Below are 23,668 nucleotides of genomic sequence, written 5' to 3'. Positions count from 1 at the left end.
AGAGGGGAAAAAAGTGCTTAGAGTCAATGACCTTTTATTTAGCCCAAAGAGAAATATGAAAAACTTACTACTCCATAGTACCAAAATCAGAAAAGAAATTATTGCTTCTAACTCCATGGAATCATCAGTCATGTCCTCAGGTCCTTCATCCATTAATTTCACCTACTGAAGTTGGGTTTGACCCAGTTTTACTTCATTCTGGAGATTTCAAATGAATATTTGAAATTTGAAATCTGGGGCATTGCTCATCCTCACTGTGATGAGAAGGAAAGGTGTATGTAACTGGTTCTTGCTTGCTATCTATCCATAGCTATCTCTGCAGAAGATACAAAGCATGGGATATAAGCAAGTGTTATTCCCCCTTTCCCCTAGTCTATTGGCATTTATTCACTTTGTCTTCCTGAAGAAGTTTACTATAAACTAGATTTCAATTTTTGCTCTATCAATCTTCAATATCGATCTACTAAACAAAACTAAATATTGTTTAGTTTTCAGCTTAGTAGGCATTCCCAGAAGTTGTTATGGCAACATGGATGTTTTCATATGATAGCATGCAGCTGAGGGAATAATTTGAGGAAAAAATAAGTTTTGAGTTGATGTTGCAGACTCAGAGAAGAATGCCTGGATTCATTCTTGAACTTCTCCACGTCTTGTCACAACTGTCTTCCCAGAGATGATTCTCAGTGGGACCATACTTCCTAATGGTAAGAAACAGAATGAATTCACTTCTGATATTGCCTGCCTCTCAAAACCAATCTTTGTTAAGTCTTGCAGCCCTGGGTCTGAGTTTCTCTTGTAAGAGTTAAGAAACAAACTGGAGGCACACCAAAAAAAAAAAAAAAATCCTGGATTTCACTTCTTCCTTCAGAGATTTGTCCATGAGGGCTGCTGACACATAAGGATCTGCCCAGGCAGCAGACCATCACCAAGTAAACACTGGACAGTTCTTCCCAGAGCACCTCATTCTCCAGAGAGAATGGGTCTTCTTGAAGCTGGACTCAGAGAATGAAGATCCATTCCCTGGCACCGAAGTAACAGGAGAGCTGGAATATCTTGGTAATGCATCTGGCTGTGCAATGGTTCTTTTTCTCCTGGTCTTCCAGAGGTGAGAGGTCCTGCAATAGTTCAGGATAGGACTTGTGAAGAACCCTGGTGTTGATGGAGAATGATTTCCTTGAGCTGTGGTTTGTTGACAAATTTGGGGGAGTAATGGGGATATTTCAAAACTATGAGCCATTCAGGCAGAACTATCTTGTCCAAGTCTTCAGTTACAGCTTCTCCAGTAGATGGCGCCTCTAACACTTTACTGCCTTCCTTCATTACATTGATAAATTTTTCTCCATTACTACTAATCCAAGTCCCCACATCCCTGGCCTCAGGCTTTTAAATAAACTGGCATGTTGTTAATCCTTTTTTTTTCCCAGCTGTGACTCCAGACAGGATTCAAGAGGAGTTTTACAATCTTTTCTCTGGGTTTTAAAGAGACTTACTTTACCCTTCTGTGTTAGCCTGAATCCTTTTGATTCTTTCAGAAACAGGTAAAATAAGCACAGTTCTTATACATGAAGAGATCAAAGAAATGCAAAAACTGGGACTGTCATAACAAGACTTACTGTAAGCATGAGCTTTGTCCAGAGAGAGCAAGGCCTAGTTGAGAGGAAGGTTAAGATCAATGTCTTGAGGGCACTTCAGAAAAATCTCTCAGGGGCTCTTAACCTTTTTTGTGACATAGATCTTTGGTAGTCTGGTAAAGCCTATGGGTCCCTTCTCAGAATATTGTTTTTAAATGCATAAAATTAAGTTTGTTGTAATAGACAGTCAACCAGTTAAGTTGCAATACAGCTATCAAAATAGTTCAGAAATCTGTGATATACCAAGTGAAGCAGAAACAGAAAGACAAATACCATATGATATCACTTACATGTGGAATCTAATGTAACATATATGTGGAATCTATGACACGAATGAATTTATCTACGAAACAGAAACAGACTCACAGACATAGAGAATAGAGTTGTGGTTGCTAAGGGGGAAGAGGGGTGGGGACGGATGGATTGGGAGGTTGGGATTAGCAGATGCAAACTATTATATATAGAATGGATAAACAACAAGGTCCTACTGTATAGCACAGGGAACTATATTCAATATCCTCTGATAAACCACGATGGAAAAGAATATGAAAAAGAATGTATATATACATATAACTGAATCACTTTACAGCAGAAATTAACACAACATTGTAAATCAACTATACTTTAATAAAATAAATTTTAAAATTAAAAAAATCTGTGATCTAATAGTATAATGCATGTACTTTCTTATGAATGCATAAATTTACAAGATCTAATGGCAGGTCCAACAACTACCATTATCTTGAAGTAGTAGTAATGAGCATAAAGCAGTAACAGTAATGTGATATAACATTATCTGTTATTTCTATTGGTGACAAAAATCACGGGTAAGGTTAATATTACTGTAGTTTGCTGCTTATCTTTATTGAAGGAAGTGCTTTCAATTAGAGATGAATGAAAATAAAGCTGCAGTTTTTTCCCTAACGAAGTAACCAATTGAATTCTATCCATGGACCCCTTGGGAGTTAGTAGAATCCCGGTAGAAACACCTCCTAGCAGCAGAGTGGTGAATGGATTACAGAGCAAGGCTGAAGGCAGGTACTGGGGTGACCCTCAGTCCTCAGCCCAGGCAGGTATCAACATTCCCAAGGGATTTGGATTGACAAGGAGGAGCCACTGGAGCCTGAATTCCACCCTGAGGGCTAAGAACTTTGCTGAAGACACCTGCCCGGTGCCAGGTTCTGGGATACCGCACACTGCAGAGAGAATGTGTAAACCATCACCGCAAGGGATTGATGAGCACTTTTTACTAACTTCCAGCACCACAGAGGATGATGTTAACAGCCACCAGAGTTCGACAGACTTGGGTTACAATGCCTTTTCTGCAATTACAGAAGCTGTATAACCTTGGGCAAGTTTATCTTTCAGTGTCCTCATTTATAAAATGGAGTAATAAAAATGTTTATCGTGATCACAGGGTTATGGTTAATTAAAGTGCTGTAATTCATTGTGTTGCCTGTAGATAAATACTGGATAAATGAAGGTTGTTAAATGTGAGTTGAATGAATCTGCCCGATGACCTTTCAAGAGGGGAATCTATTCTTTTTCTACTCCCTGTTTTTCCCTCTTTGCTTAAATCCAAGAGAGGAATTAAGACCTTCTCCTTTGGGAAGGTAGACGTTCAGTCTCTGGCTTCTAGATACTACCAAGTTTCCACGTGTTGTCAACATCTTTTTAATGTCGAATACTTTTCTTGAACACCTGCAGCCTGCTGGGGGCTGGAAGAAAATCCTCAACACTGTCTCGCGGTAGCTTTTGAAGTGAAAACCCTGGGGTAAGAATCCACAGTAATTGAAGTTCCTCAATCAGGAGCTGGGTTAATTAATATTGACCAGACCACAACTGGAACATATGGGAACAGTAATAATCGTGGAATTCTATGCACTGTTGTTTACTTCATTAAAAAGACATTAAATCCATTTTATAATTAAACTCCGAATCCCAGGAAATGTCTCTTTCCCAACTTTTTCTTTATCTGCGAGGTCACAATGCTCCCGAACCCTTCTTTCAAAGATTCAAACAGGAGGGTAATTGTGCTAGAGTAAATTGAGTAGTAAATCATACCTGGAACAAATATTCAACTGTTTCCATTCCGCAAGCAAATTTACGTTTATCTGTTCAAATCAGAGGCAAAAACAGTTCCTCGACGAGGATGGGATTCGAACCCACGCGTGCAGAGCACAATGGATTAGCAGTCCATCGCCTTAACCACTCGGCCACCTCGTCCCCGAAACCTCCTGTTTCCTGCTAGCTATAGGGAGCAAAACTAGGGGGATGTGACGCAATGTGATAGAAGCCGCCATTTTGTACGGAAGCAAAGCTCCTATCCTTTTGATAGCAAGAAATCAAAAGAAGATGGCCGCTCCCATACTGTGGGGGATCTACAATGGGAATGGACAAAGGAAAATTCGGTAGAAAATGAGATAACCTTGAAAGAAATAAAATCGGCATACAGGTTGCAAAGGAAGTTTGATTAAAGGAGTCTTAGGAAGGCTCTGGAGCCTAAGGGGCGGGGCCCACGCGTTGAGCGGTTTTGCGCATGCGCTCCAACTAGGCGGTTAGATTTGAATGCTTCACTGAGGCCGTCTGGGTGTTGTGAGGTGACGTCGAGGGGTGGCGGTGAGATGCCTCTCTGAGAAGCGTGCGGACGCCAAACAAGTCTGAGGAGAATTTCTCAAGCAGTTGGGCCGCGGCGGGTAACTTTCGGCCTGGGCTTCGCGCGGAGGGATTTAGGTTTTGTCTGAGCGGTCTGAAGGCCCCGCGGTGGGAGGTGGGAGACACTCCTACAGTCAAACTGCCTCGGAGCTCGCTGGGCTTAGGTACAGACGCTTCTCCGCGGGTGCGGGGCTCTTTTTTTCCTCACCTCGGCCTGCACATGTGCCGCCTCCCTCCTCCCTAGCAGTCCCCGTCCACACCTGGGCCCCACGGCGAGGGGCACCCGGCTCGCTGGCCCGCGGCGTCCCGGCCCGCGGCGCCCCGCCCCGCCATCTTCTGTCAAGGTTCCGGTACTCTTCCTCGCACCCCAGTTTCTTTTCCTTGGGGAACTCGCGGCTGTTCGCACTTCTTACTCAATCTTTTCTTAGCTATAAATGAAGTGACAGCAATAAGTGATTTTAAACTCTCGGCTTATGGTTTATTTACAATGTCTGATCGAGTGTTAGCAGCACTGAGCAGATTTTGGGTTTCCGGCGGATGTAATAACATAAATAAAGCCAATATTAGTACACCACAAATAAGTTTTTAAAAAGTCTTCCTCTGTCCATTATTAGGCCAGAGTTAAGGAGTCTTTTCTTGCTGTTTATCTCAATACTGGAGTTTAAGAAAAAGTTCTAAAAAAATACATTGCCGATTGGAATTTTGAAGATAGGTTTATAGAGAGATGACAGAGAAGACCAAAGCAGAATTTACTATAGGTATTAAGATTGAAGTTTTCGGTTTAGTTGAATAAGTCGAATTCCTCAGATTTGTATTGGGTTCTTTGTTGTCTTGTGCCAGGGCTGGGAGCGGATGATTGAGTCCCTCATCTAGGGTTTACAGTCCAGAACGGGAAAGAATTAATATACACAGATAACTATAAAACAGGACAATGTAAAGGTTTATAGGACATTCTAAAGGAATATGGGAGCACAGAAAAGGTTATCTGATGCTTTTTGGCAATGGAGACTAAAGGAGGCTTCTTGGAGAAAGTGGTATTTGAGGTGGAACTTGAAGGGAAGAATGATTTATAGAGATGAGGAGTTAACGTAAGATTTTGCTAATTAAAGTTTGGGTTCAAAGCAGTATAATTCTTTTTGACTATGTGAATGGCTAGAAATGTTTACAAGATTGACAAATAGATGTAAACTGAGTAAAAATATTTGGAGTGGTAGTATTAATGATGTGTTTGATGCTAAGTAAGAGATGGTAGAAGACACTCTAGTTATTGTTAGTAGGACAGTGCTGGCCAATAAAACTTTCATTGTTAATGGTAATGTTTTATTTCTGCACTAACACGGTACTCATTAGTCCCATGTGATGAACACCTGCAATGTGTCTATTGTAACAAGAACTATATTGTAAATTTTATTTCATTTTAATTAATTTAAATTTAAATGATATAGACTCTAGACCTGTTCTGTATTGGACAGCACAGATCTAGAATCTATATCATTGGACACTATGAAATATATTAATTCTAGATAGTGGTGAAGTAAATGGAGGAGTGGACAAATAGCTAGATAGTAGATTTTCAGGTTTTGCAGGCTCCATGGTCTACATGATCTCTGTCACATTTCTTCTTTCTATGCTTTTTTTTTGTTCTCTGTAACTGATTTAAAATGTAAAAAACTACTGTTAAAGGCCCATTTGGCCCAGCAGCTGTAGTTTGTGGACCTCTGGATTATTTAGACTAGTAGTTCCCAAATTTTCTTGGCTCATTGTGCCCCTAGGACAAAAGAAATACCTAACAGTTCTATCAATATTTATTAAGTGCTTAGGTCCAAACAATTTTAGAAGTTGTTGTTAAGTGATTCTACCTGCTTAGTAGCCATTTGAAAAAAATAATATACATAAATTGAAGTAAAAGATAATATTTTAATTTTATTCATAAATACTTACAATTATTTACTAATTGGATATGTGTGCCTGTTGAATATTGCACACCTTTTAGATTTTGGAATCAGATTGGATACTGCCACCCTCATTTCCAGTACCACATTGATCAAAAGTACTTGCTTTATATCACAGGAACTGCCAAAAATCCAGCTTTGCGATAATATGTTATCAAAACTAATGTAATGTGAATGGGTACTATTTTGAGCTAGCAGTGATGTATAGATGTTGAGAATTGTTGTTTCTCTCAAAAGTTCAAAATATCCCAGAACACCTTTGTGAGTAAGCTGTAGCACCCCTACCTGTGTGCTAAGTGCACAGTTCTGGAACCAATCAGTAATCAATTAATGTGACAGTGATCAAAAGTTCAACCATAATAGCATTTTACACGTGAAGCTTAATGTGAGAACCTGGAGTCTCCTGTTTCTGTTGGAGGTGGAACTTACAGATAGGTACTGAATAGAATATTTTTAAAAGAGGACATCAATAAGCTTTGAATCTTATTACTTAATCAAGTGCCAGCTGGTCTGCAGGCTAAACAAGAATGATGCACGATGACTGTTTCAAACAATGAAGATGTTTAGGTGATCCTGATTTGATAGTATTTACTTTTTTTTTTTTTTGCGGTACGCGGGCCTCTCACTGTTGTGGCCTCTCCCGTTGCGGAGCACAGGCTCCGGACGCGCAGGCTCAGCGGCCATGGCTTACGGGCCTAGCCGCTCCACGGCATGTGGGATCTTCCCGGACCGGAGCACGAACCTGCATCCCTTGCATCGGCAGGCGGACTCTCAACCACTGCGCCACCAGGGAAGCCCGTATTTACTATTTTTAATCTGTGAATTTTTAATATATCACTGAATTTGAAAATATTTCCAAAAGAAGAAAAAAATGCAAGACATAGATCATGAAGCCCCCCAAAAATATTTTTAATTTAAAAATTTAAGTTATTACATACTATCCTCTTTCCCAAAAGCAACCACCTTCACTACTTTAAGTTAGTTATTTTATATCGAAAGAAAGCTCTCTTGGGACTTCCCTGGTGGCACAGTGGTTAAGAATCCACCTGCCAATGCAGTGGACATGGGTTCGAGCCCTAGTCCGGGAAGATCACATATGCTGCGGAGCAACTAAGCCCATGTGCCACAACTAATGAGCCTGCGCTCTAGAGCCCTCGAGCCACAACTACTGAGCCCGAGCACCACAACTACTAAAGCCCGTGCACCCTAGAGCCTGCATGCTGCAACTACTGAAGCCTGCACACCTAGAGCCCGTGCTCCGCAACAAGAGAAGCCACCGCAATGAGAAGTCCACACACTGCAACAAAGAGTAGCTCCCGTTCGCCACAACTAGAGAAAGCCCATGAGCAGCAGTGAAGACCCAAAGCAACCAAAAAAAAAAAACTCTCTTACCCGCAACCACCTCCACCTGCATCCGGAGCCTGTGCGCCGCAACGGGAGAGGCCACAGCAGTGAGAGGCCTGTGTACCGCAAAAAAATAGATAAATTAAATTAAATAAAAAATAAAAATATTATTTTAAGTAGATATAGGTGTTATCTGTGAACAGGAGGTAAGTGAAACCAGAAGAATGGATAAACAGACTGAGAAAGTGATGGAGGACAAAAGGAGAGGGTCAGAGATCAAATCCTAGAAGATACCCATCACCTTATATCTATATTAACAGCTAATTAAATAAATCAATACTGAAAAATAAGCAGACTTTCACTTCAGGTTCAAGTTCATTATGAAGTATTCTTTAATTTGACTTGTTATATATGATGAAAGCATGTAAAATAAGATATCTTTTAAGTACCTGTTTTTTTGTTGTTTTGGTTTTTTACTTATTGCTAAAAGTGTAAGAACATTGATTCTGACAGTTTGTGTACGTGGTATTTTATTTTTTTCTAAGTATTTTAGTCTTTTTATCTATCCATCTATTTATTTATTTTTGGCTGCCTTGGGTCTTTGTTGCGGTGCGCCGGTTTCACATTGTAGTAGATTCTCTTGTTGCGGAGCACGGGCTCTAGGCGCGTGGGCTCCAGTAGTTGTGGCACGTGGGCTCAGTAGTTGTGGCTCGCGGGCTCTAGAGTGCAGGCTCAGTAGTTGTGGCGCACGCCTAGTTGCTCTGTGGCATGTGGGATCTTCCCGGACCAGGACTCAAACCCATGTCTCCTGCCTTGGCAGGCGGATTCTTAACCACTGTGCCACCAGGGAAGTCCATATGTATGTGGTATTAATTTAGTATTTAGTAGAAATGCTCATATTGTTGAGTCAGAATCTCTAGCTATTCTATTTTTTGAAATCTGCAATGGAATTTTTTCTTACCCAGGGATAAAGTTCTAAGGTTAAAATGCATAAAGTGAAAATATAGGCATGGATAGGTAGAAGATAAGACCAGTTAAAGAAACTTCAGGTTATGCTTCTTATTGCACACTCTTTCCAAGACAGATACTCATTGAGTGAAATTGTAAACATAATCAACTACGCTGTTTAAAATGTTTTTTCCCTCAATTATTTATTTATTTATTTATTTTAGCTGCCCCAGCTCTTTGTTGCAGCATGCAGACTTAGTTGCAGAAGGATAAGGGATCTAGTTCCCCAACCAGAGATCGAACCTGGGCCCCCTGCATTGGGAGTGCAGAGTCTTACCCACTGGACCACCAGGGAAGCCCCTAAAATGTTATTTTTATGCCTTAAATTTTTTTTTGCTCGAGTACTTAAAGTTAAATTTTCATAAGATAAATATGCATTTATGCAAATCTACTTTATGCAAATATCAGTATTTTGATAGCTGATTGACTATATTTTGAGATTGAATTATTATATAATCCATAAACTCATATAAACTAGGACAAATTTTTATTTGAACCGTTAAAGTCCATATCATTCCAATCAGAGTTAGTCACTGATTTCCTCTTGAATATGAGAATTTTCTAGGATTGGTCATTATTAGAGAATAGTTTAAAATCCTCAAAATTTCTCATGTTTCATAGCCCCATAGTGAAGTTTTTACTTTTTTTGGCTCTCCCACAGAAAGTAATCCTGATTACAACTCTGCTCTGCTCTTAATCTCTTCACAGATTACAACTTCTCTTCCTTTTTTCTCACGTTTTCTCATATTGTGTATTTGTTACAGAAACAGTTTTTCTTCGAAAATGGATGGGATGTCTTCAGAGGCTAATGAAGAAAAGTAAGTTTGGGAAATGCAGCTAAAAATGTTCAACTCTTTATCAGGGAAAGATACTTTTCCAATTAGTAAGACATGTTTATAACTTCTGAAATGTTTTCCCAGTCTGTTCCAGGGAAAAGAAGTAAATGTTACAAAGTCACAGCACTCCCTGCCATATCTTTATATAAACTCATCTAGAGTCAAAACTGAGAGGGACTTTAGAGACCACTTCCTATCTCTTCAATTTAAGGATGAGAAAATTGAGGCCCGAAGAAATGAAATGATTTGTCTAAAGTTGGCATCACAAACTAGTGGCAGTTTACAGCCTACAGGCATATATATATATGACAAAGAAAAAATTGTCTAAACAATAAACAATGTTTTTTAATTTTTGAATTAATTGCCAAAATTTCAAGATTTCATACAATAATTAGATTTTCAGCTTTTCCTGAAAAATCAAGTGGTGCAACACTGGGCTCATATTCTTGCTTGGCAACAACTAACCTGAGCAGAGTACATAATAGCTGTGATGATCAAACCAGGCAGGAAGGAAACCAGACTAAGTTGTCTGTTTGGCTACCATAGCCAGTTGAATATTCAAAACCTGCTCTAAAAATCACACTGTAGTAAAACCAGAACTAGAGTCTCTTGATTTATGGTCCATTTATCTCTTTTTTTTTTTTTGGCTGCACTGCGGCTTGCAGGATCTTAGTTCCCTGACCAGGGATTGAACCACAGCTATAGCAGTGAAAGCACTGAGTCCTAACCACTGGACCACCAGAGAATTCCCTTTCTTTTTTTTTTTTTCGTTTGGTCCATTTATCTTATAATTATGCTTATATAAATCAATATGGTAAATTATGTTTTACTGATTGTTTTTCAAGAGATAGTCTTATGGTATACCATATGTATTTTAAAACACTGACTTTCTAAATACTGAATTTAAGTCTTGTAATATAAATTTTATTAAGTGAAAGTGACGCCAAGTGTTAAGTGATGACCAATTTAAAAGCACGTAAGGGATGTTGTAATGATGGGTGTTAGAAATTGTTTTTTACCGCTGTGTATATAAATTTTTTTTCCTCTTTCAGTGACAATGTAGAGAGACCTGTTAGAAGACGACATTCCTCAGTAAGAAACACTTATTTGAGCTAATAATTGTTACCTTTTATTGAATAATGACTACATACCACAGTAATTTTGAATGACATCACCATCCCAATCCCCCTGGCTTCTGTTGCTCTCTGGATAAAGACTCAAATATTTAACCTGGGCTTCCCTGGTGGCACAGTGGTTGAGAGTCCACCTGCCGATGCAGGGGCACAGGTTCGTGCCTCGGTCTGGGAAGATCCCACATGCTGTGGAGCGGCTGGGCCCGTGAGCCATGGCCGCTGAGCCTGCGCATCCGGAGCCTGTGCTCCGCAACAGGAGAGGCCACAACAGTGAGAGGCCCGCATACCACAAAAAAAAAAAAAAAAATTTAACCTGATTACACAATTCTGTAAATATACTAAAATTCCTATTTTATGGGTTTCATGGTAATTTAATATATTCTATGCTGTGTAAATTATACTTTAATAAAGCTGTTTAAAAAATATATTTAAATGTGTACAAAGCTGTAGCAAGACACACAATAATCCAACTCAAACTGATTTAAGCACAAAATTTATTGGGTTATGAAATTGAAAAAATCCAAAGATAGGGATGATGTTAGGCACAATTTAACCAATCAGGTGTTCCAACAGTAGCACCAGAGGTTGTAGGGTACTTTCACTGTAAGTATCTTTGCCACAAACAGTTTTGCCACATAACTAATTGGCAGCAGTGCAATTTAGCTGTAAAGGTTAAATAACTAATTGATAGTTTGATTTCATTTCTTCATTGATGCAGTACTCTCATTTTTATATTACATAAATCTGAGATACGCCAAGGTCTCCAAGGCAGAGTTGAACCCATTTCTCCCACAGAATTTTGGAACATCTCTCAACAGACATATGGCATTATGCCAAGAACAAACAACTGTGTGGAAGGGTTTTATAATGCAATACAAAGCTCAGTTACAAATATGTATCCTAGTATTTGGAAACTGATAATTTGTCTTAATGAATAAAGAAATTTTAATGAAAATGAAAAAGCACGATGCCAAATGAAGGGAACGAATCAATAAACTAAAAAATGTATAAAATACTATGAGCAAAAGACAGAAGGCAAGTGCTTAGGTACAACCCACAAAATAAAATCAGTTATTTGCTCAGTATTGCCATGAATCTACACACATTTTAAATGTATTCAAGTATTTCATATCTTGCAATAAAGTCTTTAACTTTCTTATTCATTTTTCATGTTTCATTATGTCCTCTTTAATGTCCCTCTTTTATCTTTTATAGCAAAATTGCCTTACGGCCAGTTAGTTATGCAGCAAAAATGTTTGCAGCAAAGATGTCTGTGACAAATATACTTATGGTGAAAGTACTGGACATGATCACCAGTACTAGGATTTCATTCTTTTTACTCTGATCCCTTTCTCTGGGTAATCTCCATTATCAGAACGGGCTCTCCCTCTGTGAATACTACAGTACATCTAGCTCTCCCAACTTCCAGGTTCAAGTCCTAAATGAAAAATAGTGTCTATTTCCTCAGGATAAAACACAAAGGAAACAGAATACTCAGGATTGAATCATGTTGGCTTGATTGTCTTGACCATATCTTGATATGGGTCAAGTCCTCATTACCAAACCGGTCACTATTGACAAAAGAATATCATGTGCAGATTGTTCTCAGCCAGGGCTACCTGTTGAACCCTAGAGTTGGAGTAGAGCTTTACTGAGACCACATGGGATGAGAGTAGGCAAAATAATTGGGGAATGTGGGCGAGGAGAAGGGAATAGATGCTGAATATTTAAAGCAGCCACAAAGTATACCACTGAGCAATATGAGTTTGAGGAGTTTTAGAGGTTTTTACAGGAATTTTAGCATCTCTACCTTTCTGCTCATGGTATAACTTGAAATGAAGTGATTATTAATAGACATTGCAGATTTTCTTGAATAATTCTGTTCTAGATTTTGAAATGCAGATTTTCTTGAATAATTCTGTTCTAGATTTTGAAACCCCCAAGGAGTCCTCTTCAGGACCTCAGAGGTGGGAATGGGAATGAAACTGTTCAGGTAAGTCTCTGGTACAAATGCTTTATGGATGACTATTTTCAGTGATTTTTTCTTTTGCGGCACGCGGGCCTCTCACTGTTGTGGCCTCTCCCATTGCGGAGCACAGGCTCCGGATGTGCAGGCTCAGCGGCCATGGCTCACAGGCCCAGCCGCTCCACGGCATGTGGGATCTTCCCAGACCGGGGCACGAACCCATGTCCCCTGCATTGGTAGGCAGACTCTCAACCACTGCACCACCACAGAAGCCCTCAGTGATATATATATATATATATTTTTTTTTTTTTTGTCAGTGATATTTTTAATAGTTAGAAACTTTATTAGCTATATGAAGGGAGAATGTCATAAATGATTCTCAACTGAATATGTACAAGTAAGCATCCCATGGCCTTAAGGTTAAAATTCAAACACTTGAGCAAGCTGGCACTCTTGATTTTTAACCCCTATTTGCTTTTCCAGACTTCTTTCTTGCCACTCTTATACATGTATCTCACCATTCAGAACTGTTTACCATTCCCCAAACAGACATGAACTGTCAAGCCTGCAGGTATTTACATGTGATGTTACCTCTGTCTAGATGGCTAGTCCCTCATTCTTCATTTATCTGCCAATATTTTATTAAAAAAATTTTTTTCAAACACACTGTAAAGTAGAAAGAATTTTAGGGTGAATGTTCATATAGTCATTACCTAGATTCTATAATTAATATTTTATCATACTTGGTTTATCATATATTTTTAGTCCTCTATTTTTAAAATTTATTAATTTTGGCTGCGTTGGGTCTTCGTTGCTGCACATGGGCCTTCTCTAGTTGCGGCGAGCGGGGGCTACTCCTCGTTGCGGTGTGCAGACTTCTCATTGCGGTGGCTTCTTTTGTTGTGGAGCATGGGCTCTAGGCACATGGGCTTCAGTAATTGTGGCTCACAGACTTAGTTGTTCCGTGGCATGTGGAATCTTTCTGGACCAGGGCTCGAACCTGTGTCCTCTGCATTGGCAGGCGGACTCTTAACCACTGCGCCACCAGGGAAGCCCTGTAGTCCTGTTTCTCTGGTAATTCCTATTTGTTTTCAAGACTCAGTTTTGGTATCATTTCTCTCAGAAAATCATCCCTTAACATCTTCTATTGTAATTGTTTACTAATGTCCATTCTAAATTGAGAACTCTCTGAGGTCAGGACTTCGTTATGTGTTTTTTAATATATTATGCCTGGTATATAGTTCACTTTCAGTACATTTTGTTGATGGATGAAATGCATATAGTTTTGGAGACCATATAATTCTGAGTGCTTACACTACTTCTGCCTCTCTTATCTTTCTATTTCTCAAATACATCAAGCCTTTCCCTGCCTCAGGGCCTTTGCACATGCTCTGCCTAGAATGTTTTCCCTCTGCCCAACTCTTCATCTGACTACTAACTAATCCTTCAGGTCTCAAATGTACTTCCTCAAAGAAATCTTCCATGATTATCAGGCTAAATTATTTTTTTATATACAGTTTTTATTCACACCACTCATTACACTTTGAATTTTATATTTTTGTGGATTTTTTGTTTTAATCTGTTTCACCATTAATCTGCATTAGAGTAAGGACTGTATTGTTTCCTTTACCAGTCTTTTTCCATCACTCAGCATGGGATTTGGTATGTGTGGGTTTTTTAAATTTAATGAATGTTTGAATGAGTAAATTACAGATTCATAGACTCATAGAGCTTTAAAAACAACAGGACCTCAATACTAATCTTGAATCTAGTTCCTTCATTATATAGATGAGAAATATGAGGTCCAGAGATGTTAAATGTTTTGTCTAAGCCCACACAGTTAGTGGCAAACTTCAAATTGGAGCTCTAATCTCCTAATTTCTAACTCAGTGCTCTTTCCAATATACCACACAAATTTCAGGGGTTTTTAGTAAGAAATATAGTAGTATTTACTATGTCCATAATATTGTCATTATTAAGCTCAAAGCTGCCCGTAATGTCTGCCAAAGATCTTAACAGAGAGGATGATTCTTTGTTTTAACAAAACTTGTCCTCAGTTATCCAGAATTAGCACAGTTAAAATTCTCTATGTATTTCATTTGTTTTTGTCTTTTGCTTTTTGTGTTCGGTATCTACGTGAGTAAAAATGTTTGCCGTTGTTAAGGAAGATGAGGGAAAATAAAAGTAGTATATTATAATGAAAAGATGCTCAGCATCACTAATCATTAGGGAAATGCAAATCAAAACCACAGTAAGATATCAACTCATACCCATTAGGATGACTACTATTAAAAACAGAAAACAAACAGAAAATAGAAAGTGTTGGCTAGGATGTGGAGTTATTGGAACCCTTGTGCACTGTTGGTGGGAATGTAAATGGTGCAGCTGCTGTAAAAAACAGTGGTTCCTCCAAAAATTAAAATAGAATTACCATATGATCCAGCAATTCCACTTCTGGGTGTATACCCAAAAGAATTGAAAGCAGGGTCTTGAAGATATGTATACCACTGTTCATAGCAGTGATATTCACAGTAGCCAAAAGGTGGAAGCAACCCAGAGTCCTTTGATAGATGAATGGATAAACAAAATGTGGCGTCTATGGAATATTATTCAGCCTTAAAAAAAGAAGGAAGATGCAAGAGGGAGGAGATATGGGGATATATGTGTATGTATAGCTGATTCACTTTGTTGTAAAGCAGAAACTAACACACCATTGTAAAGCAATTATGCTCCAATAAAGATGTTAAAAAAAAAAAGGAAATTCTGGTATATACTGCAACATGGATGAACCTTGAGGACATTATGTTAAGTGAAATAAACCAGTCACAAAAAGACAAATACTTTATAAATTACACTTATGAAGTACCTACAATAGTCATATTCATAGAGACAGAACGTAAAATTGTGGTTGTGGGGAGGTTGGCGGGGAAAAGGAGGAGTTGTTTAATGGATATACAATTTCAGTTTTGCAAGATGAAAAGATTTCTGGAGATTGGTTGCACGACCATATAGAGGTACTTAACACTACTGAAGTGTACACTTAAAAACAGTTAAGGACTTCCCTGGTGGCGCAGTGGTTGGGAATCCGCCTGCCAATGCAGGGGACGCCAGTTCGAGTGCTGGTCCAGGAAGATCTCACATGCCGCAGAGCAGCTAAGTCCGTGAGCCACAGCTACTGAAGCCCGCACGTCTAGAGCCCATGTTCCACAACAAGAGAAGCCACCACATTGAGAAGCCCGTGCACCGCAATGAAATAAATAAATAAATTAAAAAATCAGTTAAGATGCTTCAGTATGTTATGCTAAGTAAAATAGTCACAGAAGGAAAAATACTACATGATTCCACTTATATGAGGTGTCTAAAATAGTCAAACTCATGGAAGCAGAGAACAGTGGTTGCCAGGGACAGAGAGGAGGGGGAAATGGGGAGTTGCTAATCGACGGTATAAAGTTTCAGTTATGCAAAATGAATGAATTCTAGAGATCTGCTGTACAACATTGTTGCTATAGTTAACAGTATTGTATTGTACACTTAAAAATCTGTTAAGAGGGTAGATTAAGTGTTCTTACCACAATAAAATTAAAAAAATTTTTTTTTAATTTTATTTTTTTGTACAGCAGGTTCTTATTAGTTATCCATTTTATACGTATTAATGTATATATGTCAATCCTAATCTCCCAATTCATCACACCACCCCCCCCAAAATCAAAATTCTTAAAAGTGGTTAAGATGGTAAATTTTATGTGAATTGTATTTTACCGCAATTAAAAAAAAATTTTTTAATCTTGAAAATAGTATAGTAAGGTTACCATAATAGGCAACATATCACTTGGTTTGTTCCCAGTCTTTCTTCTACTTAATTGCAAAATAACCATTCATTTAAAGGAGAGAGAAAAGGTAAGGGATAGTAATCACCTTCCTTAAATATGTTGTTTTTGTCACTGTGCTTATTTTCACATTGAAAATCATGTTCATGTTAAGCGCTTCTATATTGGAATTTTTTGGAGAATCAGATTAATTATGAAAATTAATGATATCACATTAATTCAGAATAAGAACTGGTCTCTGTCTATCATAATCTTGGAGACCTAATTCACAGTGGTTTCATTAAAAATCATACCATATAAAAAAAAATCATACCATATATTCTCTGCCCTTAGGAATCCAATGCTTTGAGAAATAAGAAAAACTCTCGTCGAGTCAGCTTTGCAGATACTATAAAGTAAGTTGAAAAGAAAAATAATTAAAATGTTACAGGTAATACTTTTTGTGTGTCACACCAAATGTGTTGGTACTAATTGATTTGGATAATTTGTGTTTCAATTAGAGAAGCTTTAGAAAATTGTTATTTAAAAGGCTGTTATGCTTAAAAGAGAAACACTGAAAGCATCCGCTTCACAGTCCAGAACAAAACAACTATGTCTTACGGCTGCTATTTAACATTGTATTGGAGGTGCTAACCAACAAAAAAAAACTAGAGAAAGAAAATGGAGTTACAAAAATTGGAAAGATGGGGATAAATCTGTCACCTTTGCAGATTAAATAATTGAATATTAGGAAAATCCAAGAATATCAATTGAAATACCTCTGTAAACAGGAAGTAGCAGGATACAAAATTAATATTTAGAAATTAATATATTTCCTATATAAAAATAATAACCAGATAGAATGTAAATGTCCTTTTTCTATTATATTATATTTAGTTGCTGTAAATTTAATAATAAAAGAATATAAAAAAAAAATAATAATAATAAAAGAATATAAACTGTACAGGGATTTTCCTGGTGGTCCAGTGGTTAGGACTCCACACTTCCACTGCAGGGGACACAAGTTTGATCCCTGGTCGGGGAACTAAGATCCCAGATGCCCTGTGGCTTAGCCAAAAAAAGGAAAAAAAAAAGAATTGTGCAAATGAAGACAAGTTTCTGAATAAAAAGATTTAATATCATAAAGATATCACTTCTCCCTAAGTTATTAATTTAATGTAATTCTTATATGTAATGTTTTTATGATTATTTTCTTGATGCTGAGCAGTATATTTGTATTTCCTCATTGATTGAAGAGTTGTTTAATTGAGAACTTTAACATTCATATCTAGGTGGTAAAGACATCTTGTGGTCATTAATTTTCAGTTATATTGTAGTGAGAGAATGCTAATTTGTATTATTTTGATTTTTATTGAAATTTTCTGTGTGGTCTTGTATATGATCAGTTTCTGTGAATGATCCATCCACTTGAACAGAAGGTACATTTTGTATTTTAGGGTGTAGAATTTGATATATATCAAATATATCCATTTTATGCATGTTATTTGGGTCTTCTGTAATTTTATATAATTTTAGTCACTTTAATCTGCATGAATTATGAGAGAGGTAAATTAGTCTGTAACTGACAGTGCATCCTACTCTTTCCAGTAGTTCTTCTTTATGAATGTTTATTCTATGTTTATTGGTGCATAGTCATCACTGTTATATCTTCATTCGGGATTGCACTTTCTAGCATTATGAAATATTCATCCTTGCTTTATTGCTTTTTGACCCAAATTCTACCTAGACTGATGTTAAAATTTCTGCCTTTGTTATATTTTTGTGGTATATCTTTGTGTAATGTTTGACCATGTATAAGCAATGGTAAAGTTAGTCTGTTTCCTCTCTCCCAACCCAATTTTACTTAATAATATACTTTTGTACTATTAAATATGCTTAAACTTCAAATAAAACTTCATTGTATTATATGATATCCTTTGGCATTTATAATGGATGAAGTTATTGGCCTACTTCTTCCTCTCATTTTCTCCCCCCATTCCCTACCCATCTTTTTTTAAAATTTTATTTATTTATTTATTATTTATTTTGGCCACGCTGGGTCTTCGTTGCGGCGTGTGGGCTTCTCTTGTTGTGGTGTGCGGGCTTTAGAGTGCGTGGGCTCAGTAGTTGCGACGTGTGGCTCTCGTTGGGGCATGCGGGCTTAGTTGCAGTATGTGGGATCTTAGTTCCCTGACCAGGAATCGAACGTGGTCCCCTTGCATTGGGAGCACGAAGTCTTAACCACTGGACTACCAGGGAAGTTCTTCCCTCACCCCACCTTTTTTTTAAGTTGTATTATATCTCTTTCTCCCTTTCTCTCACTCTCTTATCTCTCTATTTCTCTCTGGGTATTTGACATTAGGTCATCTGTCACATTTGTGTCTTAGTTGTATTCTATATATTTAAATGTTCACATCAGTTCTATTACTATAGTTGCCCTAATTATCTCTTGGTTGGCCAAAGCTTTTTCTCTTATGTTTTCCCAAGAAAGGCTCATTGAAGCAATACTCCCTGAGTTCTTGGGCGCTCAGACTGTTAGTCATAGCCTTTATACTTGAAGATTTAGCTGGATATAAAATCTTAAGTTCACATTTTCTTTTTTTCACTTTGAATATGTTTTGTTTTTGTTTTTGTTTTTTTATCAAACACCAAAGTCACTGAGGGTTTTTTTTTTGTTTTTGTTTATTATACAGCAGTTCTTATTAGTTATCTTTTTTTTTTTTTTGCGGTATGCAGGCCTCTTACTGTTGTGGCCTCTCCTGTTGCGGAGCGCAGGCTCCGGACGTGCAGGCTCAGCGGCCATGGCTCATGGGCCCAGCCGCTCCGCAGCATGTGGGATCTTCCCGGACCGGGGCACGAACCCATGTCCCCTGCATCGGCAGGCGGACTCTCAACCACTGCGCCACCAGGGAAGCCCCTAGTTATCTATTTTATACATATTAGTGTATGTATGTCAATCCCAGTCTCGCAATTCATCCCACCACCACCCCACATTTTCTTTAAGGAACTTGTTAATGTGATTCTGTATCTTCTGGCATTGATTGTTTCTATGAACAAGTCAGAGGAGAGCATGATTTTTCCCCCTCATAAACAACTAGATCTCTTTGACAGGCTACCTAACAGATTTTTTTTTCCTTTATCTTTGAAGTTTATTGACTTTACTTGGATACATCTTTATTTTGACTGTTTTGGGTCTTGAATATTGAATTAACCTTTAAATATCTTTTTCTATTTCATTATTTAAATTTCGTTAGGGACTCCATAATTTAGAAACACAAATTATGTTTAGATTCTTTGCTTTTCTTCTGTATTATATTCTCTTTTAAGTCCTTTTATTTTCTTTTACTTTGTTCAGTTAAAATTTTTTTCTATGTCCTTTACCATATTTTCCAAGATACTTACTTACCCTTATGTCTCTTCCAGTTTTGCCTTCATTCTGTGATGATTATATTTTTTCTTCTGCTTCTTTCATGAGTTTCATCTATTTGTGTGTCATTTCCTGTTTTCTTACCATCTTTTCCTTGAGTTCTTGTATTTCTGCTTTCATTTCTGTCTTTGATAGAGATGATTGATTTGTTATGTTTTTTAAGTCCATAAAAAACTGTATGCATACAATTTTCATTTTCTCTGGGACAACATTTTTCTGAGTGTTTTTCTTATGTTAAGTTATGTTATACTTTGCTTTCTTTTAATCTTATGGTGTCCTTACTTTTTACTCATCATTGAATGGGTTGGGTTTTCCTGAACCACTTATTTTCAAGACATTTCTGTGGAGGGAGAGGGGATGTAATGGTGTTCCAGGGTACCTGTCTTTTTGTAAACAGGCTCTCCTTTTAGTTATCATAAAGATAGCTTGTCTACTTAGTATCACCTTCTTCAAATTTTATTTTCTGTATAATTCAGATTTCTTTAACTTGGCCTATTGTGAGGTGAGCTCCTAGATCAATTTAACCTTGAATTTAAACATTTTAGGATGAGGCTTGATTGTTTCTTGTCCAGAAATCTTCCTAGGAAAGTCCTGGGCTTTGATCTGCATTGTTTCCCATTCCTCATTTGTTCCTCTCTCTCCTCCGAATTCTTTATCTTAACAAACCTTTAGGATCAGACAGATTAAAGAAATTCAATTCTGTATTTGCCATATAAAACATGATTTTGCATTAGGGTAAGTTTATAGTTGCCCAGGATTTCAGTTGTGGGGCTATTGGGAACATGTTTTCTTCTTTTCCTTAGAGGAGTAGTAAGTAAATGTTGGTAAGGGGTGAAGAAGGGGATTCCCACTTAGCTGCAGACTATGTGACATCTTTCTGTTACTGAGTAGTTCCAAACAGTAGGTACCTTCTGAAATATAAATTCATTGTTGTCGATTGATAGTAATTTTAATTGTTTTATACTTCTTTTCTATCCATCTTTTATCCACAAATCAATTAACGTCTTCCTGGATAAACATGAGTTGTCAATATTTCATATGTATTGAATTCTTGGAGTGGGGGGTGGGAAAGACATAGTAAGATTTGCTATTATCAGGGAAGACTAGCTATTGCCTGCCAGTAGACTTCCCTAGGTGGTATATTCCTTGGTGACGTTGCTACTGTCTTCCTAGATCTTGCCCTTGGCTTTGCAGACTCCATATTGTTTTTTTCTGTACCAAAAATGGGCCTATCTCTTAGAGATGGACTTCTACTAAACAGATTCACTAGAGATTTGTGTATAAATAAGAATGCTACTACTAAATATATCATGAGAACCAAATCAAATGAATCAGAACCCTTATTTGAGTAGATCAATACATTCCTTATAGGCATTCTACCTAAGAAAGTAAATTATAATGTAAATATGGCTTGCTGATCATGGAATCTGAACTGTTAGTTATTTGAATGGTTCAGAATGTTTAATGGCACCAGGCTAATGAATCCATGTCCACAGTAGGTACATACACACCTGTTGCAAGCCTTGAATGATTCTGTCTGTATACTCCCAGTATACTCCTTGAATAGGTGTGACCAAGGTTTGATTTAATAACTCATTTTCTTCCCTTTGTTTCAGACTGACTTTTCCTTCACGTGCTGTTTTTTTGTTTTTTTGATTTTTCTGGCTGCGCCACTTGGCTTGTGGATCTTAGCTCCCTGACCAGGGATTGAACCCAGGCTACTTGGTGAAAGCACTGAGTCCTAACCACTGGACTGTTAGGGAATTTCCTTACATGTTTTCTTTAGGAATATTAATGTTAATGTAAAAATAACTATTTTAAATTTTCTGTTAAGCATTTGATTGTTCCTTGTGCTGTGTTAGATATTTTTGTGTAAATTACCTTTTCTCTTTTGAGTTACTTCCTTGGGATTATAGTCCCCAAAGTAGAATTGCCGGACTTAAAAGAAGCAATGGTTACATAGTCATTATTACATTTTTGTTATTGGTTTTAGTACCTCTAGTAATGTACCTTTTTTTTCCTAAGGCACTGTAAAGATTAGATTTTAGCACTTAATTTTAGCTGATTTTATTGTTATCTTAGTTATTTTAATTTGTACTTTATTTTTCATTACTATTTTTTCTACATTTTGTTCATTTATGCTTTTTTTTCCTTCTCATTTTGAAACATTTCATTTTTTATTTCCTTGTCTACCCAGACGATATTGAAGAAAATATTTTAAAGTTTTTGTTTGGTTAAACCCTTTAAATTTTGTGTTATTAAAGCATGTGTCTTTCTTGGTTCATAAATCATTTTTGCAACAGATTGTACCTTTGAAAGCTTTCCTTGTGTCACAGATACTATATAGGTTGAAAAAAAAAATGAGAGAGCAAGGAACAACCATAATTAAGATAAATATCCAGAAAGATAAATATGGAGGAAAGAATTATTTTGCCCTTTCAGTTAGGTGTCTCCATATGTTTGCTAAATATGTTTTATTAATTATATACATTTACAACTTACTCTTTGTGTACCTAATATGTGGTGTTCTAAAATTTGGATCTTAAGGCATCTAAATATATTTCTGCATTTTCTTCTTTGTATTTCTTTCATTTTTTTCCTCTGACTTCTTTTTTTTACATGTAATTTGGTTTATTCATTGTTAGTTTTCATTGATAACTTTCCTCCTACTGTATGATAGCATCCTTGTTTAGTTCTAATACTTTATTGCTATGAAACTTAGTTAATGTGTTGGATGACTTCATAATTATCTTTTCTGTTGTTTGTCCACAGATAATTTTTAGCTGTGAAAAATTTTAATTTGTAACTTACAGGTTGTAGATTGAGTTTAAAATTTTAAAAAATTTAGTCAATAGCCATTTTTTAATAGGGTAGCTCAGCCAATTTACATTTGTTAAAATCAGTACACCTATTCTCCCTTTATTGTTGGTTAAATTTATTGTTGCAGATTTTTGTTTTGCATTTAAACAAGAATGGATATTGGATTTTATAAATGTTTTTGACCATCTATTAAAATAACTAGAGTTTTTCCCAGTTTAATCTTTAATATGATAAAACAAATTTTGGGGTGTTGAGTTATCTTAGCATTCCTGGGATAAATCCAGTTCAGTCATAAAATATGCTTTTATTGGGTGGGCCAAAAGGTTCATTCCGTTTTTTCTGTAAGATGGCTCTAGTAGCACTTAGTGTCTTTAACTTCATTCGAAACAATTTTGTTAGATTGTATGTGACAGCTGTTATATCAGCATGCGTTTTTAAAAAGACTTATTAAAATTGGTGAATTTTTTTTTTTTTTTTTTTTTTTTTTTTTTTTTTGCGGTATGCGGGCCTCTCACTGCTGTGGCCTCTCCCGTTGCGGAGCACAGGCTCCGGACACGCAGGCTCAGCGGCCATGGCTCACGGGCTCAGCCGCTCTGCGGCATGCGGGATCTTCCCGGACCGGGACACGAACCTGTGTCCCCTGCATCGGCAGGCGGACTCTCAGCCACTGCGCCACCAGGGAAGCCCCAAATTGGTGAATTTTTGTATAGCCATTTTAATATTGAAGTTGGAAGAAAAAAAGCAACATTTTCGTCAGATTATGCTTTATTTTAAGAAGGTAGAAAAGCAAGTGAAACGCAAAAAAAAGATTTGTGCAATGTATGGAGAAGGTGCTGTGATCGATCGAACGTGTCAAAAGTGGTTTGCGAAGTTTCATGCTAGAGGTTCCTCACTGGATGATGCTCCATGGTCAGGTAGACCAGTTGAAGTTGATAGCAATCAAATCGAAACAATAATTGAGAGCAGTCAGCGTTATACCATGAGGGAGATAGCCGACATACTCAAAATATCCAAATCAAGCGTTGAGAATCATTTGCACCAGCTTGGTTATGTGAATAGCTTTGATGTTTGGGTTCCACATAAGTTAAGC

General features: G+C 37.3%; 1 protein-coding gene and 2 non-coding genes across 3 annotated transcripts in view; 1 reads left to right on the top strand and 2 right to left on the bottom strand.

Annotated features, from left to right (window-relative positions):
• Nucleotides 1-1,422: 1,422 nt before the first annotated feature.
• On the bottom strand, nt 1,423-1,542 carry LOC116750258. The gene has a single exon (XR_004348955.1). It is a non-coding gene; the product is annotated as a small nucleolar RNA SNORA26 (small nucleolar RNA).
• A 2,233-nt stretch (nt 1,543-3,775) lies between these two features.
• On the bottom strand, nt 3,776-3,857 carry TRNAS-GCU. Its single transcript has one exon. It is a non-coding gene; the product is annotated as a tRNA-Ser (tRNA).
• Nucleotides 3,858-4,191: 334 nt separating this feature from the next.
• KNL1 (kinetochore scaffold 1) overlaps nt 4,192-23,668 on the top strand; it is a 64,544-nt gene continuing 45,067 nt past the window's right edge. The window contains exons 1-5 of the mRNA XM_032624410.1: nt 4,192-4,327; nt 9,355-9,408; nt 10,479-10,518; nt 12,487-12,552; nt 16,686-16,747. Coding sequence (XP_032480301.1) covers nt 9,374-9,408; nt 10,479-10,518; nt 12,487-12,552; nt 16,686-16,747 — 203 coding nt within the window. The 5' untranslated portion in view covers nt 4,192-4,327; nt 9,355-9,373. The remainder of the gene's footprint in view (nt 4,328-9,354; nt 9,409-10,478; nt 10,519-12,486; nt 12,553-16,685; nt 16,748-23,668) is intronic.

Source organism: Phocoena sinus, chromosome 2 (assembly GCF_008692025.1).
Source record: "Phocoena sinus isolate mPhoSin1 chromosome 2, mPhoSin1.pri, whole genome shotgun sequence".
Taxonomy (NCBI): domain Eukaryota; kingdom Metazoa; phylum Chordata; class Mammalia; order Artiodactyla; family Phocoenidae; genus Phocoena; species Phocoena sinus.
The sequence above is the reverse complement of the archived record's forward strand: the minus strand, read 5'-3'. Positions and strand labels throughout refer to the sequence as shown.